We start from the raw sequence: 16,351 nt of genomic DNA, 5'->3' as shown, positions 1-16,351 counted from the left end.
TAATACAATATTCCATTCCATTGTATATTGCAATTTATTTATACAAAATGCCATTGATTCACATTAATGTTGATTTAGTTTAAGATCACATAATAATACCACTAATAATATTGGGCACATATATTTAGTGCACATATATATTATTCCCATTTGCTATATACTTGAGTGAAACCCCTGATCATGAGCTATTCAAATGTTTATCTTTGACAGAGACTGACACTGGTTTCCAGCCTACATTTACATTGTCATTGCTTAGCATTCCTTTTGCTTGTTTTTGTGAACACTTGGCATGGCAATTTTTTTTTTTAAGTTTAGTCATTCTGTTGGTTGTTTCATGATATTATATGGCCACTTTAATTTGTATTATTCTCAGGGCTAATGAGGTTGAGTAACTTTTCATATGATTGTTGACCATTAAGATATCCTCTTTTGATGAAATGTTTATTCACATCTGTTATCTACATAGTCTTTTATCAGTTTTATTTTTTACTCAAATACGCTCAATTAAAAATAAACAAGTTAGATATTGGATCCAGATGAAAAGTCATGTTTGGCCAGCCAAGGTATGAAATATTAATTAGGTAGTCAGGTGTGAAGGCCAAGAAGGCAAGTGGAATGTATGAGTTTGGAGATGAGGATAGAAGTAGTTTGAAGATATACATTTAGATTCTCTCAGACTGTAGATGGACATAAAGCCATTGAAGAAAACAATACCAGCCAAAGTCTAGCTCCTAAGGTACTGCAACTCTAAAAGTCTTGGAAAAGGAAATAACAGAAGGAGACTTCAAAGAAGTCACTAGTGAGTTAAGAGAGAAACCACAGCTTTAAGATTTCAAATGAAGAGAAGTTTAATATTTCAAATTGGAAGGGATGATCAACTCTACCAAATAGCACTGAGAGGAAAGGTAACATGAGGACAGTTTAACAAGGTCAAAGTTGTTAGTGATCTTGAAAAAATAAGTGGTTTCAGTAGAAACAAAAGCTTCATGGGAGCAGGTTCATGAGAGAATAACATACGAGATCATTGAAGAAGCTATAGGAATACTTCTGTGATAATTGCCACAGTAACCCAAAGAACTGGGAGGGATTTGGAGGTCTACTGTTAAAGATGGAAATTTTTTCATTAAAGGTGGAAGATACGATACTGTAAGTTTGGTTTGCACCAGACCCTGATGTGAGGAAAACATTGAGGATGCAGGAAAGATCGAATAATTGCTAGAGATGAATCATTGTATAAACTCAGGTGGATCAACTTGAATGTATCAAGCTTCCTGTTAGTCTTTGGTTTGGGGCATTACTGGCTATAAGTAAGTAACCCAGCTCATTCTGACTGTGGTAATGGCTCTTGCTGCTCTGATATAAGTTAAGTCAGTAATATGGAGCAACAGGGACCACTTACCATGTACTGTGCAGTGCACTAATCACATTAAAACTTCAATAAAACCCTTTGCATTGGCTGTAATATAGATGTGCACACTGCAGCTCCAAAAAATCAAGTAACTTTTAAAGCATAATTTAGCTGTTATGTTACAGAGCTGTGAATCAAATTTCACATTTGAAACTTTTTTCTCTAGGATGATCATAAATTTGACATCTGATGCTGGGTATGGTTGAAGGTGTAGAGCACAAGTGTAATGATTTAAATGGAACTATGGGTGTGAACCAAGACTTTCTAAAGCAAAAACAGGAAATGGCTACTTTTTCTTTCCACTCTCTGATATCTTTTAATATTCAATTCAAAGCATTCTGTTTAATTTCAATTCTCCCATGATTATTTTATGTATTTATTTATATTTTTTTCATCACTATATATCCCCCTATATCCTCTTCCACATATAATCAAGATCCTCTCCCCACCAGTCACCACACTGTTGTCTGTGCTTTTTCATGGCTATTTTTAACAACTGTAATAATATAGTTAATGTTAAAGTAGTCAATTAGGTTTGAAAATTGTAATCAACACAGGAAAACTTAAATATGCATAAAGGATTCATTTATTGAAATGACTGGTAAGGAAATAGTAATAACAAGCACAATTCCAGAAATGATTTTTAGATATTTTTCATATGGTTATGCTACTTCCAACTCAAAATTGACAGTCTGTGGTCAATTTTTAAATTTAGAAAAGAGAGGTTCTGAGTGGAATACAAATTAAGATGAATGCTATATATAATACAATAAAGTAAATAAGGAAATACGTTTTCATTTTTTCCATGTAGAATCATTTAAAAATTGTTAATTTTTTGATAGCTTGATACAAACATTGAAAAGATGTCACATTTCCAGTCGCAGTCAATTCTATGAAATAGAGAACAAATATAGAATTAGTTATGCTTTATTATATAGCTATACATCTCTCTCCATTTGTAATTTTAATTTGACAAATTCATTAGAGAAATTTTATTACAACTGTACCAAGTTGTGACCCATCTTGCAGAGAAAAGTCTCCAAAGATCAAGTAGCATTTCATCTGGAATTTAGTGAAATATCTAGTCTACCATAATAATTTTAAAATGTGTATCTTAAGAATCTCAAAGCTATATTTTCTCCCCTTTTTAATCCTCAGAGTGGGATTAATTCATTTTATTTTGACTCATGAATTAAAAGAGCAATCTGTAAATTTTAAATGCAGTAAAAACAATTATATTTTATGGAGCCTAAGGTAGAAATGAGAATGCAAGTTGATGTTTTTAAAAGCTCAAACATATTCACATAAAAGGAGAAGAAACTGCTTTCAGTTTTTTTCCCTAAAAATGATGATAATTAAGCATAAGGATGTAGGCATTTAAAAGCAAACCACAAATATGTCAATAATAAAAATAAAATTAAAATTATTTAAAATATAAGATATATAATTTCAGGAGTACATAATAGTCAACTAACCAGATGTCCCTGACACATTGATAATTAATAAGTTCATATATTTGTGGAGTTTCTCACTACTTAGGCTTATTCAGATAAATGAAATGTAAAAATGTATTAACTATAAACCTAATTAGTCTAATCTTCAAACTCCCAAAACTTACCAAAAGTGAGAGGCAAACAACTTTGAAATCCTCTTAAGCCTTAAAAAAAATAAAATAAATAAATAAATGAATAAATATACAATTCACTTTTTGGAAAAAATATTTCTTCTAAAAATTCTATGAGCCCTGACCATTGTGGCTCAGTTGGTTGGGTGTTATCCCACAAAGCAAAAGGTCACTGGTTTGATTCCTAGTCAGGGAACCTGCCTAGGTTGTGGGTTCAGTGTCTAGTAGGGGTATGTACAAGAGGCAACCTATCGATGTTTCTCACAGCTATGTTTCTGTTCCTCTCTTTCTCCCTCTCTTACCCTCTCTCTAAAAACTAAATTAAAAAATTAGAATAAAAATTCTATGAGTAATTAAATAAGCATCTCAATCATTTGCCCTCCCATGTGCATATAACAAAAACAAAATGTGAATTAAAGCATATGGAGAAAAGATGTGAAAAAAAAGAAAACTTTAAAACTGTAGAAAATAATAACACTTCTTTATTTCACACCCAAATTACCAAATTTAAATCTGCCTTTATTAAGTTTCAATTTTCTTTATCTATATTTTCACCTGATCAATTAGATCAGAATCTCTGAAATAATTTCTTTCCAATACTCAGTATCTTCTACATAGAAAATCAGAGCAATTATATCTAAATCTCTGTGAGCAGTAGTAGACATTAAGTTTTGGGGGGGGGGGGGAATTACCTAGGTTATTTTATTGTGCAACTAGTGTTGAGAATTCCTGATCTAAACATTGTGCATTTGGATTTATTCATTACTCATTTATTCTTTTATTCTGTATTTCTCACTTCTTCTAATATCATATAAACATCATGAATAAAACAGCAGTTAGTAGATTAGGACTTACTTGTTTTAAGTTGTAAGCTGGGGCAATAGGTTGAGTCACAGGGTAGGACTCCCAGATAGGGCCAAGTAGAGGCTTTTGGTACAGCAGAAAGGCTTGGTTGGGCATATTTCTCTGGGGGTAGGTGATCACTTGCTGGGAAAAAGGCAGGGCTTTGGGCTGAGAAAGGGAGAGCAGGGGCTGGGTAGGAAGCATGGGAGTCTGAAGGAGAGGCTGGGGAACCTGGTGCATCAAGGGCTGGAGCAGAGGCAGAGGAAGCTGTGGACGATTTGGGATTTGGTGTTCAAAAGATGGCACTCCTGGAGATTTAAGAAATGGCATCATGTGCTGCTTAGGAAAGATGGTCTCCTTAGTATTGGGGACTTGGATCACTTCAGGCTGAAGGACAGGCAGCACCATAGCAGGCTGAGCAAGAGGCAGGATGTTTTGTGGAAGGACAGTGTAAGGGATGGGCTCAGCGTAAGGATAGAGGAGAGGCTGTGGCTGGACAAAGGCCTGGAATTTGCCCTGGCTTCCATCCTGGAGAGAAAGAGAGAAACCCTTAGAGTCCATGATTAAGCTATAATTGCCATTCAGGATGAATTAACCTCCTCTCTTTTGAACAATCATAACTGAGTGAAAGGAGAGTAAGAAATTTTTTTTTACTTATGCTGGTTAAGAAATCACTTGGGGTCCTGTGAAGACTGAGTTACAGCTTCATTGAGGGATTTCTCATTAACCCACTTGCTTTGTGGGTGAGCACAGATCAAACTGAAGTCAATGTTTGGGGATTTCAAACTTGCTTCTCCTTTTCTGAGTTGCCTTCAATAGCTGGGGCTAGCTGTACACTGTGGTATTCAGAGGGCATGGACCTTTCTACGTAATGCGATAATAATTGACGAAATTGTTTTCACAAGGAAGATTTGTTTTTAAAATAATTAGAGAAATGATTTCAAGGTTTACTTTTGTGTATTTTCATAAAAAATAAATCTTAATCTGTGGATTAATTGGAGGAGTTGCTCAACACCAGCTACCTTCTAGCACTGCTTTCCTTGGTAGATGGTAGTTACTGTGTCTTTAAAGAGGCATTGATTTTAAAATTTATTTTGATTTAGAAAAGTATTTGTTGTGAGTTGCAAACAAACCCACTACACTGATAGGATACTGAAATATTACAATTAGATAAATATGTTACCACATATGTAATTTAATTAAAGAATTTCATGTTGTCTAAAAAATGTTTATGTTTAAGCAAGCGTGGCTAATAAATAACTGTGTGATAAATAATTATCCCGTACCTCACTTCTCTCATCTACGTAATGGGAATTCTTTTATTGACTGCATGTATCCATAAATGTTAATATAAAACATAAAATTTTATTGTAAATCATTGAATATTTATTGAATCAGCTCATCAGCCCTAGGGGCTTATAAATATTCTCAGTTTACAGAAGAAATTGAAGTACAGAGAAACGTGGGGCCAAGGTTATAGAGCTAATCAATGATCAAATTAAGGTGTGCGCTTTATTGCCCTCCTATTTCTTTCATCAGCCTATCTATCTTGAGAATAAGGGGGATCTGGTTCCCAACCTGGAAATGTGTCTTGTAGTGTGCATTTATGGAAAACCAGTATAACACTAGTAAAGTGAGCATATCAATAATTATTCTTAAATATTTAGTCTATTCTCTGCAAGGAGAGCCTAAAAATGCATTTATGTCTTAAAAATATATTGACTTAAAGTTTCACTTTTTTTTACTGGCATTTATTTATTTTACAATTGTTTAGACTAACCATGCACATCTTTGCATCTATTATATTTTATAAAAATGTTAGAAATATTATGAACAAATTACCTCTCTTTGCTGGGGTTTGTCATTTTCAAATGTCTCAGATTTCTGCTAAAAAACAAATCATATAAAAACAAATTATATAATCTGTAAAAATTGAATGTGGGAAATTATGAAAATACATACATTGAAATGTAAGGGTTTTACCCCACTTATGTGAGATATAAAACTAAAACTTATAGACACATAACAGTATAGTGGTTACCAGAGGGCTGGAGGGGGGGGTAGTACAAAGTAAAGAGGGCCAAATATGTGGTAGGGGAAGATGATTTGAATTTGGGTGGTGGGCACACAATGCAATGTACAGATCATGTATCAATGGAAATGTACACTTGAAACCTATATGATCTTATTAACCAATATTATTCCAATTAATTTAATATAAATAAATAAATAGATTTACCTCATTGGTGTGTGTAATGGATTCCTTCAGAAAAATAAAAATAAAATTAGGTTATATTTTCACAAAAATTTTTATTTGCCCATATGAATCAGAAAATGAAGGCATTTAATAGGTTAATTTGGACACCTTGCTTGAAAACATCATTAAAAACTCAGGATAATTACTAGGACTCATATGCTGCACTCTTCTGTACAAATCAGTTGTATTAAAAAAAACAAAAAACAGAAAAATGCAATCAAGAAAGAAAAGAGTATAATTTTGCAAACCAATGTCATCCCAATGAATTCAATTAAAAATTTAAAAAAGAGAAAAAAGAAAAGAAAATTAGTGAAGATAGTACAAACAGAGGCATGTAATAGATGCTCATTTTTCTCTCTCACTATGTTCACTTTCTACTACAATAAATAATCTTTAATGCACTATCTGATTCTAAGAGAATGAAATACAGTAATCAATGATTATAATAACCATTGATACATTCTATTAATCATCCTTAGTTTATTTACATCTAAGCTTCAAATGAATTGTAAAAACTAAATATTTTCCATAAGAGTCTGATAACATTTGTGATAAAGTACACCCATTTGTGATAAAATATACCCATGTTTATAATTTGGGGGGGGTATTGACAGACCCCAAAAGTGGTGCAAGTGTAAATATCTACCTGACAAGCAGATTTAAAACTAAAACTAAGTCTCATTGCCTCTTATTCACTGAAGTGACTACTGTAATTACAAAATATGTCCATCTGCATGTCTCCCCGCCTCCTATATTGCCATCCTTTCCTATGTGCATCCTCTTCTCAGTTTGAAAATGCCCTATGTAATACAATACAAAGTGTCTACAGAATTTTACTGCTCCAAAATGGGGAATTGCATTAAAATGAACGTTGTTTTACCTCTGCGTTTGAAAGGCTTTCTACAGTCTATAAAGAAAACAAAAACAAAAACAAAATGAACAAATGGATTGTCAAAAATGTTACTATTTTACAGTGAAATTTTTCTCTGAATAAAATTTTCTTACCACACTGGATACACTGAGTTCCTCCTTGTTGGGAAAAACAAAAACAAAAACAAAACACCATTTAGTTTCCATTTTTTACCTTCTTCATGCAGCACTACCTCCTTCACAATTTTAAGAAATAAAAAATGTATGTCTTCTGAGAGCCCTGAAAAGTAATTCTGTTCTATGTATTTTTATATTTGGTGACTCTAAAAGGTATATTTTTATTTTACCTGAGTGAAGAATAATTTTTGATAGGCAACAGAGAGGGACTTATTTTTGTATGTATCAAACACTTTTTATTATGATTACTAATATGTTTATAGTTATGATTATTGCCTGATACTTCATATCTGAGTGCCTTTGGATAAACACAGGTAGGATTTGGCCAAATGCCCTAGAGTAAGAAGTACATCAGTTTCATCCCTGGAATATAGTATATTTATCTAGGTTGTATATGCACGCAATTGCATTTGTGCAATATTACTCTTGTTTATGTTTGTTTCTCCTTGTTTTGTCTCATGATTATAAGCTTTTTTGTTTTTTTATTTAGGGACTGGTAGCACTTAAGCCAGATTTGTGGCCCTTTAGGACACTGTTGAAAGAGTGGATGAGTGTACATGATTATCTTTAAAATATTTTTAAAATTCTGTTGAAATTCTGTTTTATTTGTACATTTAAAATACTGGTGATGTTGTTCTCCTCACATGGGAAGATACTCCACTTTATGCTAATCATTTGGAGATTTTCTTACCTCCCCTGCAAGGGCGAGGGCCACCAGGCAGGCAAGGATGAGGACCTTCATGGCTCTCACGTCCTGTGAAAGGGAAAAAAGACATTATGCTTGTCAATGTAATATAATTTCTTATTTAGATAGCATTACTTTTTAAAAGAAACCAAAAATAATGTAGAATTAATGTATCTACATTTCAGAAAAAATACTAATAGAAGTTTTATTATACAATCGAAGTCAAAATCTTCTATGGCTCCTTAGTCTTACTTATCAGCTCTACCTAACTTCACTTTTTCATCTCATTTATGGTACAGTGTGTTTTTGAAAGACAGGATAAAATGTTGTAAATATTTATGTAAAGGTTATTAATTGATTCAGTTATTCAAAATAAGTAATATTTATTTAGCACTCTTAATTGCCAGGTGCTGTCTAGGGTTTGTGTTTAAAGCAGTGAACAAAATATTAAGGTTTCAGTCCTGATGAATCCTCATATTGATTGGAAACAGACTGATTTTAAAAAACATACACATAGAAGATTATAGTTTATTTTACCTTTTCTTATAAATAAAATAGTTTTCATGAATATTTGGTTTAATCATATCTCCTTATTTCTAATAAGACTGAGATTTTTATTTGAGCATTTCACTTATTTGCTCCATTTGTCCAAATGTTTTAATAGGATTGATACATTTATTTTTTTCTCTCTGTGTAGCCACTACACTGTGTTCATCACAACACACCTAATGATGTCTCTTTTTCTTTCTTTAGAGATAATACACCATGCTTCTTTTTCTCTTATTTCTTGATGATTTACCAAAGGATCAGGATCTCTTGCCCAGTCCCCAAAACAGGCTACTTATTATTGTAGCATAATATAAAATATTTTTTTATAACATGTGTTAAGAGTTTTGACCAAAATGTACAAAATGCTTCATTTTGTTCCATCTTTATAATTTCTAGTAAAAAATAATAATACTTGTGCCACCGATATACTTTGACATACAATCTTCAATTCTAGATTTATAAACTGAATTTCTGCTACAAATGTTTCATGAAAAATTCCCTAGTTCATGTGCAAAATATAGTTTGCAATATTTTAGGTGCAAATATTTATCTTTATTAGACATATATGTTTTCTAGATTCTTCTCATGGGTGTTATATAATCCTTATTAATTTTATTTTGCTTGAGACCTCTATGAGTTTTTAATTAGCTTTTCATTTTAGGTATCAAAAAATAAGTTACTATATTAGATATCATTATGAGTAGGGAATAATTCATTGTATTTTTTATATTTTATAATTAATATTTTATATACCAATTTTAAGCCAAACTATTATTAAAAAAAATAAGTTAATGTACTCTTTCTTTAAAATCTCTTTTGTTTTTCTTTTCAAGTTATTTCTACTTCTTCTAGAATTTTTCTTACAACATAAAACTTAGTTTCTTTTTTACTGAATTCTGAATTTTCTGTCTACTTTAATAATTTTTAAATCTCTTAAGTTGAACAATAAAGTGGGATATTGCATGTTGTAAACTAGTTCAATGAATACCTTTTATAAAAATATTATTTATAAACATTTCAAGTAATTCTTGTTTCCAAAGAACTTCCATAATATCTTGATTCAATATACTACCTTTATGACTACTTGTTGAAACATTTTTTTACAATAATTTCCTTAAAATGCTTTAAATATATTTGGTTTTATGAATGTAATATGTTAAAAGACACATAATTCATGGATTAGATACTTTAGTATAGCTTGTTAACTACCCTGTACTAAAAGATATTAACCACATTTTTTAAAATACTACTACATTTTCTTTCATTCATAAAGTTTATTTGGCCTCATGATTTTCACCAAATCTTCAAAGTAGAAATGTCTACTTTTTTTCACCTAAGCGTTGAGAATAACATCAGTACTACTTTAAAGACCTTTACTTAAAAGACTATACTTAAAAAATTATTTTCTTTATATATCTCAACCTAGTTGAAATAAAGCTACAGAGAAGATACGTCAAATTTATATGTGAAATTCTTACCTTTTTTCCAAAGTGGAGGACAAGAGGTGAAGGAGAAGCTAAGTAGATGATGGTCTGTCTGTTTTCATGGCTGTTTATATACTGTATTTAATGGCATGTTAATTTTGTGGTTTGGAATAAAATCTATAGTAGGTTTAAATTCCAAGAAGTCTGCATTAGCAGAAAATTATTTCTGTATAATATCTTTCCTCAGAAATTCTGGGAAGCATTTTAACAAGGGAACAATTCACATCTGACAAAGGAAATCTGTCCAGGAAATGCAATTGTCTAATAACAGTCATCGGAGGACAGTGACCCTCTGGCTTAATCTCCAAATTATTTAAGACTTAATTAGGTCTCTAGCACTTGGTGGATCCTCAAGATCTCAATTGTGGGTGAATGCTATATGAGCACTGGACATATGCAGGGGCATACAAAGGCCACAATCTCATGCTAACCTGAGCAGCTGTTAGTGTTCTATGCCACAATGTAGAAAAATGACAAGTTATCAAGTCTGTGATGGTAGCTTAGTCATTTGAGTCAAATTACAAAGCTCCCAGGGCCACTTGATTTGGGTACAATAAATCATTAACTTAAAACCAATACTTGTACTGAAGAAAAATAAGCCTTTCTCTGTAATGGAACATTCTCAGAAAAGGAATTTGGATGGCTCATGTAGGCAAAATCTTTGGTAAATTTGTTATAAAAGTTTTGTAAAATGTCATGGAGACATTTGATAAATATCAGTTACCTTTTTCTAGTCAAACATAATAATTATAATAGCTTTACTTTTTTTACTTAGCACCAACCCTATACCTGTCATTGTGCCCTTTAGAGATTTATCTTGCATGATTGTAACAAAAATGTCATGAGAGATTTCCTCTCCATATTTTTGATGAAGAAACTAGACACCAACAGATTAAGTAACTTGCAAAATCTATATTTTTGTTAACTGTAGAGATATCATTTAAAACAAGATCTGAGTGCATGTGTGTTTATCTGATTATATACAATGCTTATGTATTAATCCCTTGAGAAATTGTTGTAAAATTTATTTATCAATGTAGTCTTTGGGCTTAAAAGTGCATCATTTGTCATGCCTGGGTTGGAGGAATGGGCACTTTTACAGAGTGTGAGCGTGGGTGCTGGTCTTTAAGGAGCTGTTATTCCAGTTGAAACTTAAAAGAATTATGACACTTATGAGGCATAATTAAATGTGAATAAATTATTTTGGCTGAAGGAATATGGATGCTTTAACAGTGATATACCGTGTTTGCTGGTTTCTGTATTTTAGGAAACAGAGGATATAGAGTATATAAGTTACCATTATAGGGTTTTGGTGAAGTCAGATCGTGGATATTTTTTAATTTCAGACATGCATTGTGACATAATTCACTAAAAATAAAGAAGGTATTAGAAACTTGAAAGAAAACGATTGCAAAGTTTTCTGGAATATCTCATGCAACCTGAGAGGTTGTTATAATATGTTATTATAGTAGTTGAGGATAAACATTACAATGATCTCAACTATTTAAATGATGCTAAGCATCATAGGCAACAGAAAGCAGACTTACATTAAAATAAGAGAAATTTGAGAATTCAAGGAAATGAATAAATAGAATATGCCAGGGGAATTGAAAATTTATCCATGTTATAAACCAAGTTGGAAACCAAGCTGATATGAGAAAGGGCATATTTGGTTAAATCTTATACATGATAAGTTGGAGGGTGTATAAGATGTGTTGTTAATTAAATATAATGCTCAATGGCATCATATATACAACAGTAGAAATGAATTTTTTTCTGGCAAAGTAATAACTGAACTTCCCCAGGGAAGAAGTGGCAAGTCAAAAGAGAAACTGCCTAAGAATAGAGCTCAAGCCTATGCCGTTACTCAGAGATTGGTGCAGCAGAAGAAAACAGGAAATAATATAGAGCATTGAAGAGAAGAAAGTAGAGGATCATCAGAGCCATGGGAAGAAATAGCTAGAAAAAAAAAATGAGGGCAAGAATGAAAATGCTACGTAAGTGTGGAATAAGGGGGAAACAGAAGAGATTTCTGGACACAGAGGGTCATTATCACTGTAACCATTGGGATACACTCCAAGTGATTAAGAAGCAAGTAATGTGTGAGGAATTAAAAGCAACACTACTCTTTAGAGATTTTAGAAGTAGAACTAAGGGCACCTATCAAATGTTATCTATGACTATAGGAACAAGAATCACACAAAGACAACTTTAGGACAGAGATATTTAGCTTAAAAGAAAGAGGCCAATGGTGAGAAATGGCTGAAACACACCAAAGGGTGGGGATTAAATTGATAATCCAAGACCCAGTAGGATCAGAGTCACAACCAAAAGAAATAAACCTGTACACAGTGTGCCAGTTTTTCTGAGAATAAAGAAAAGGAGGAGAAGATGAGTAAATATAATACATACTTTGAAATAAAGGGTAAAAAAATGAAATTAAATGATTTTACTTTTCCAGGTAGGTGCAGGATGGAGTTTTCAACTGGCAGTAAGGGAAGTAGATGTGGCTGGCTTTTCTATATTTGAAAGAGGAAATATTTTTGATTAATATGAAAATAAAAATACCCACAGCACTAATACCTAGATGAGAGTAGAAATCAGATTGTTTTCTTTACCTAAGTAGATTTATGTTAAGATGGTTGCAGTATAATATCAACATATCAAGAGAATTGTTGGGGTGGGGACATGAATAGAATGTGTTTGTGCTAAATGATTAATCATAAAGTGTTGGTTGTTCTAGAAAGGAGAGATAGCAGTCATTGAATAATAAACCAGTACTCTCAAAAGGATTTGAATGACTACAGATAGAAAAAAAGGCAAAAACCATGCCTAATGAAAGTAAGCAACGTTATGAAGCACAGATTAGAGCTTCTTATCAGATAGGAATAACAGCATCAGAAAGTCTTGCCCTGGCTGCTGTGGCTCAGTGGATTCAGCGTTGGCCTGTGAGCCAAGTGTCACTGGTTCGATTCCCAGTCAGGGCACATGACTAGATTGCACGTCAGGTCCCCAGCTGGGGGTGCGAGTGAGAGGCAACCACACAGTGATGTTTGTCTCCCTCTCTTTCTCCTTTCCCCTGTCTCTAAAAATAAATAAATAAACAAACAAATAATTAATTTAAAAAAAGAAAGAAAGAAGAGTCTTCCTGGATGGTGAATAGATCCAAAGAATAGTCAGGCATGCAGTACTGTATACTGAAGACAGGTAAGCATAAAGGTTATTGAAGGCAACAGTGAGAAATATTCCACATTAAATGTCTATGTTTACCAGGATTTTGCCATTCATACAACAATAAATAAAATGGCAAAATTTTTGTTACCAAAGCAATCAAAACCTTTAGAATAAAGTAATATGAAGGCTACCTGTCATGAAATGTAATAAACATTTTAAGACAACTGTCACAAGGAGCAATAGGCACAGAGGGAATTCCTAGTTTATTTTGTTGTTGGATAAGAAAGCCAGAGAGGACCTTCATGAAGGTATGTGTCCTGAGTTAGATCTTGAAACTGGATGAATTGTTTGACCTGAGTAGGAAAGAGAATTATAGGCTAAAAAGAAAGGAAGAAAAGGGTCCTGGATATCAGAAACAAGTAAGTACATCTAAATCAAGTAGTGCATAGGGGTCATGAAGTACAAAGGGAGTAGATGGAGACAAGAACAGGGAAAGAGAAAGAGGTCACATAGTGAAGAGCAAAGCATGCTGTGCTCCTGAAGAACATGAATTTTATTCTGCAGAGTGGGGATTTGTTGAAGGGTTTTAGGACAGAGAGTAACACTGAAAAAATCACTACTTGAAAATAATTGATAACATACAAATTTATTAAAATAAGGCTTCTAAGGTTTGAGCTCAAATCTTTTGTAATAAGTGAATGTTTATCAGCTAATGTTTATGAAGGACAGATTAGTAAGAAGAAAGGAAACTGAAACCCAGAGAGAAACAGGGTCTTGCCCAAAGTCCACAATGAATCTGAAGCAGGCCATAAAAGTACGTAATATGTACTATTTACAAAAAGTCGTCAAGAGTTTTAGGTATTTTTTAAAAATATTTTATTGCTGTTCTATAACAGCTGTCTCAATATTTCCCCCTTTGCCCTCTTCTGCCCAGTCCACCTCCCACTCCTGCAGTCAGTTCCCACACTGTTGTCCTTGTCCATGGGTCATTCATACATGTTCTTTGACTAGTCCCTTCCCCTTCTTTCCATCCTTATGAGGGGAATGGCCCCTTCCCCAAAGAAACACAACTTAGTCACTGACATTCCCTGAGTCTGCTCAGACCTCTACACCTTGGCCAAGGTAGCTGACTCCTCAGGAAGACACATTTTTCAGGGTGGCACAAAGAGTCCAGAGTGTGAAGCTATTGCTTTTCCTAAGGCTGATGCCACACAAAAGGGAATGCTCAAGCCAAGAAAGCTGGCATCTGAGTTAATAGAGAATGACTCAGCACAGAATCCTAGCGATGGTCCCTTCAACTCTCTTGCCAGAACCACTATCCCAGGCTGTCCTCATGTGACTCTAGTCCACTCTGCCCTCCCTCCACCAAATGCCAGGGTGAGTGGCTGCAGATGAAATGTTGTGCATTGGCCCTTTTAGCAGGTACGTGTCTCTCTAGTGGACTCCCATCTTTCCCAGGCAGAAAGAAACCCTGCTGCTTTTCACAGGCAGATGTTATTTGGGAACCTCTTCCCAGCCCTGGTGCTGTTGGCTGGAAATCTCAGCTTGAAGTTTAGACTCCACACTTGTCAGGGGGAACCCCTGTAACTGAGATATCCCTCTGGAACCTCAGCTGCTGTCATGGGAGGGGGTGGAGCCAGCCCTTTTCATATCTCTGCCCTTCCAGTCTTGCATGGCTTCTTTGTAAATCCTTGATAAAAAGCTTCTCTTCAGGTGGTCTTCAGTTAGTTATTCAAGATGATTGTTCTATAATTTAGTTGTAATTCCAGTTTGGTCCTAGGAGGATATGAGTGTAGCTTCTACTTATTCCACCACCATCTTGGATCTTAAAGAAATAATTTTGAAACATAATCTTATGTATATATAATTTATTTCAATGTTTTATAATAGATCAATACTATAAAATCATTCCTTTAACCTCTTCCTTTCCCAGTTTGGGTAATACTAAATCAACTTTATGTGAGAGTTTCTTTCAGATCAACTCATTCTAATTTATTTTGTCATATTTTATATCCTAAAAGTATGTAGCCCACAAATATGCACACACACACACACACACACACACACACACACATATATATATATATATATATATATATATACACATATACATATATACAAGCTCAGCAGGGTTCTATCAAACAATTTATTCTAATATTTTTCTTATTTGTCCTTCATTCCATTAGCCACAATATCTATTCTCAACCTTCTCCAGGATCCTCAAATTGCCTATGAGTTCATAGAAGCCTAAAGACAACCTTCAATGTGACTCCACAGCAAAAGGCAAGTAACAAAAACATAAATGATTGAAGGCCCTCCACTAAGTGGTGTCCCCATTGACTTTCATTCTATAAATATTTATTGACTGACTTATTTGTTGATTGCCTGGCTGTCAAGCACTGCTCTCTGGATGCTGAAGATACAGCAGAGAACAAAAAAGACAAAAACACTTCCTTCATAGAGCTTACATTATAGTTAAGAATTGCAAACCAGAAGTAACAAAATGCTACATGTATCTCAAGTGATGATAGGTGCTCTAAAGAAATAAAAGGCTGACAGGGCAAGGGCACAGACAATATTTTAAATAGGAAAGTCCAGAACATCTCTCACATTTAAAAAAAATTAAGTATGGAAATGAGCATGAAGAAACAAAATCTCAAGTAAAAAAAAAAAAGAACAATTTAATGACCATATATATATATATATATATATATATATATATATATATACACATATTCATATATATATATATAAAATTTGTTAGGTTTAGGGAACTTCAAGGAGATCAACTGGATAGAAAAGAAAGCAGGAAGTAAATGGAAATAAACTAAGTTACAGAGAAAGGCGTATATAGATTATTAGAGCTCAGTAGGTCAAGTTTAGACTCTGGTTTGAGATGAAGGCCATTGGAAGAGGATATCATTTTCATTATATCTTAGAAAAAGACAAGGGTGGAAGTAATGATACCTCTTGAACTTGACCTTACAGAAATCTCCAGGCCCTTGACCTTTCCATATACTTTTATTTTTTCTGCTCATTTTAAATTTTATTTCATTTTTTAATCTAGGATTTCATGTTTATTACTTATTGCATATTTACAATAACTCAAATGACTTCTGTGAGACTTTGGGTTTAAGTAACCCTACTTGTAAAAACCTCAATTGTGGAAAGTGCTTAAATTTACCTATACTGTTGTGCTACTGAGGATACTCAATTCTTAGGAAAAAAAATTTATTTATGTTTCATAAACATGGACTATAATACTGCTTATAAAAAATTT

The 16,351-nt window shown here is 33.3% G+C and overlaps 1 protein-coding gene across 2 annotated transcripts in view; it reads right to left on the bottom strand.

Moving 5' to 3' along the window:
• Nucleotides 1–2,245: 2,245 nt before the first annotated feature.
• The window catches only part of LOC150020030 (beta-casein-like), a 110,585-nt gene continuing 96,479 nt past the window's right edge, over nt 2,246–16,351 (bottom strand). The window contains exons 2-9 of one of the 2 annotated variants that reach the window (XM_090268128.1): nt 7,871–7,933; nt 7,138–7,161; nt 7,013–7,039; nt 6,115–6,138; nt 5,718–5,762; nt 3,888–4,403; nt 3,027–3,065; nt 2,246–2,298 (exon numbers count right to left, since the gene is read on the bottom strand). In XM_090268128.1, the coding sequence (XP_090124254.1) occupies nt 3,060–3,065; nt 3,888–4,403; nt 5,718–5,762; nt 6,115–6,138; nt 7,013–7,039; nt 7,138–7,161; nt 7,871–7,933 (705 nt within the window). In that variant the 3' untranslated portion in view covers nt 2,246–2,298; nt 3,027–3,059. The remainder of the gene's footprint in view (nt 2,299–3,026; nt 3,066–3,887; nt 4,404–5,717; nt 5,763–6,114; nt 6,139–7,012; nt 7,040–7,137; nt 7,162–7,870; nt 7,934–16,351) is intronic. The other variant, XM_090268129.1, reaches the window with a different exon arrangement.

The sequence above is a fragment of the Furipterus horrens genome, unplaced genomic scaffold (assembly GCF_987537825.1).
Source record: "Furipterus horrens unplaced genomic scaffold, mFurHor1.1.pri manual_scaffold_2, whole genome shotgun sequence".
Classification (NCBI taxonomy): domain Eukaryota; kingdom Metazoa; phylum Chordata; class Mammalia; order Chiroptera; family Furipteridae; genus Furipterus; species Furipterus horrens.
The sequence above is the reverse complement of the archived record's forward strand: the minus strand, read 5'-3'. Positions and strand labels throughout refer to the sequence as shown.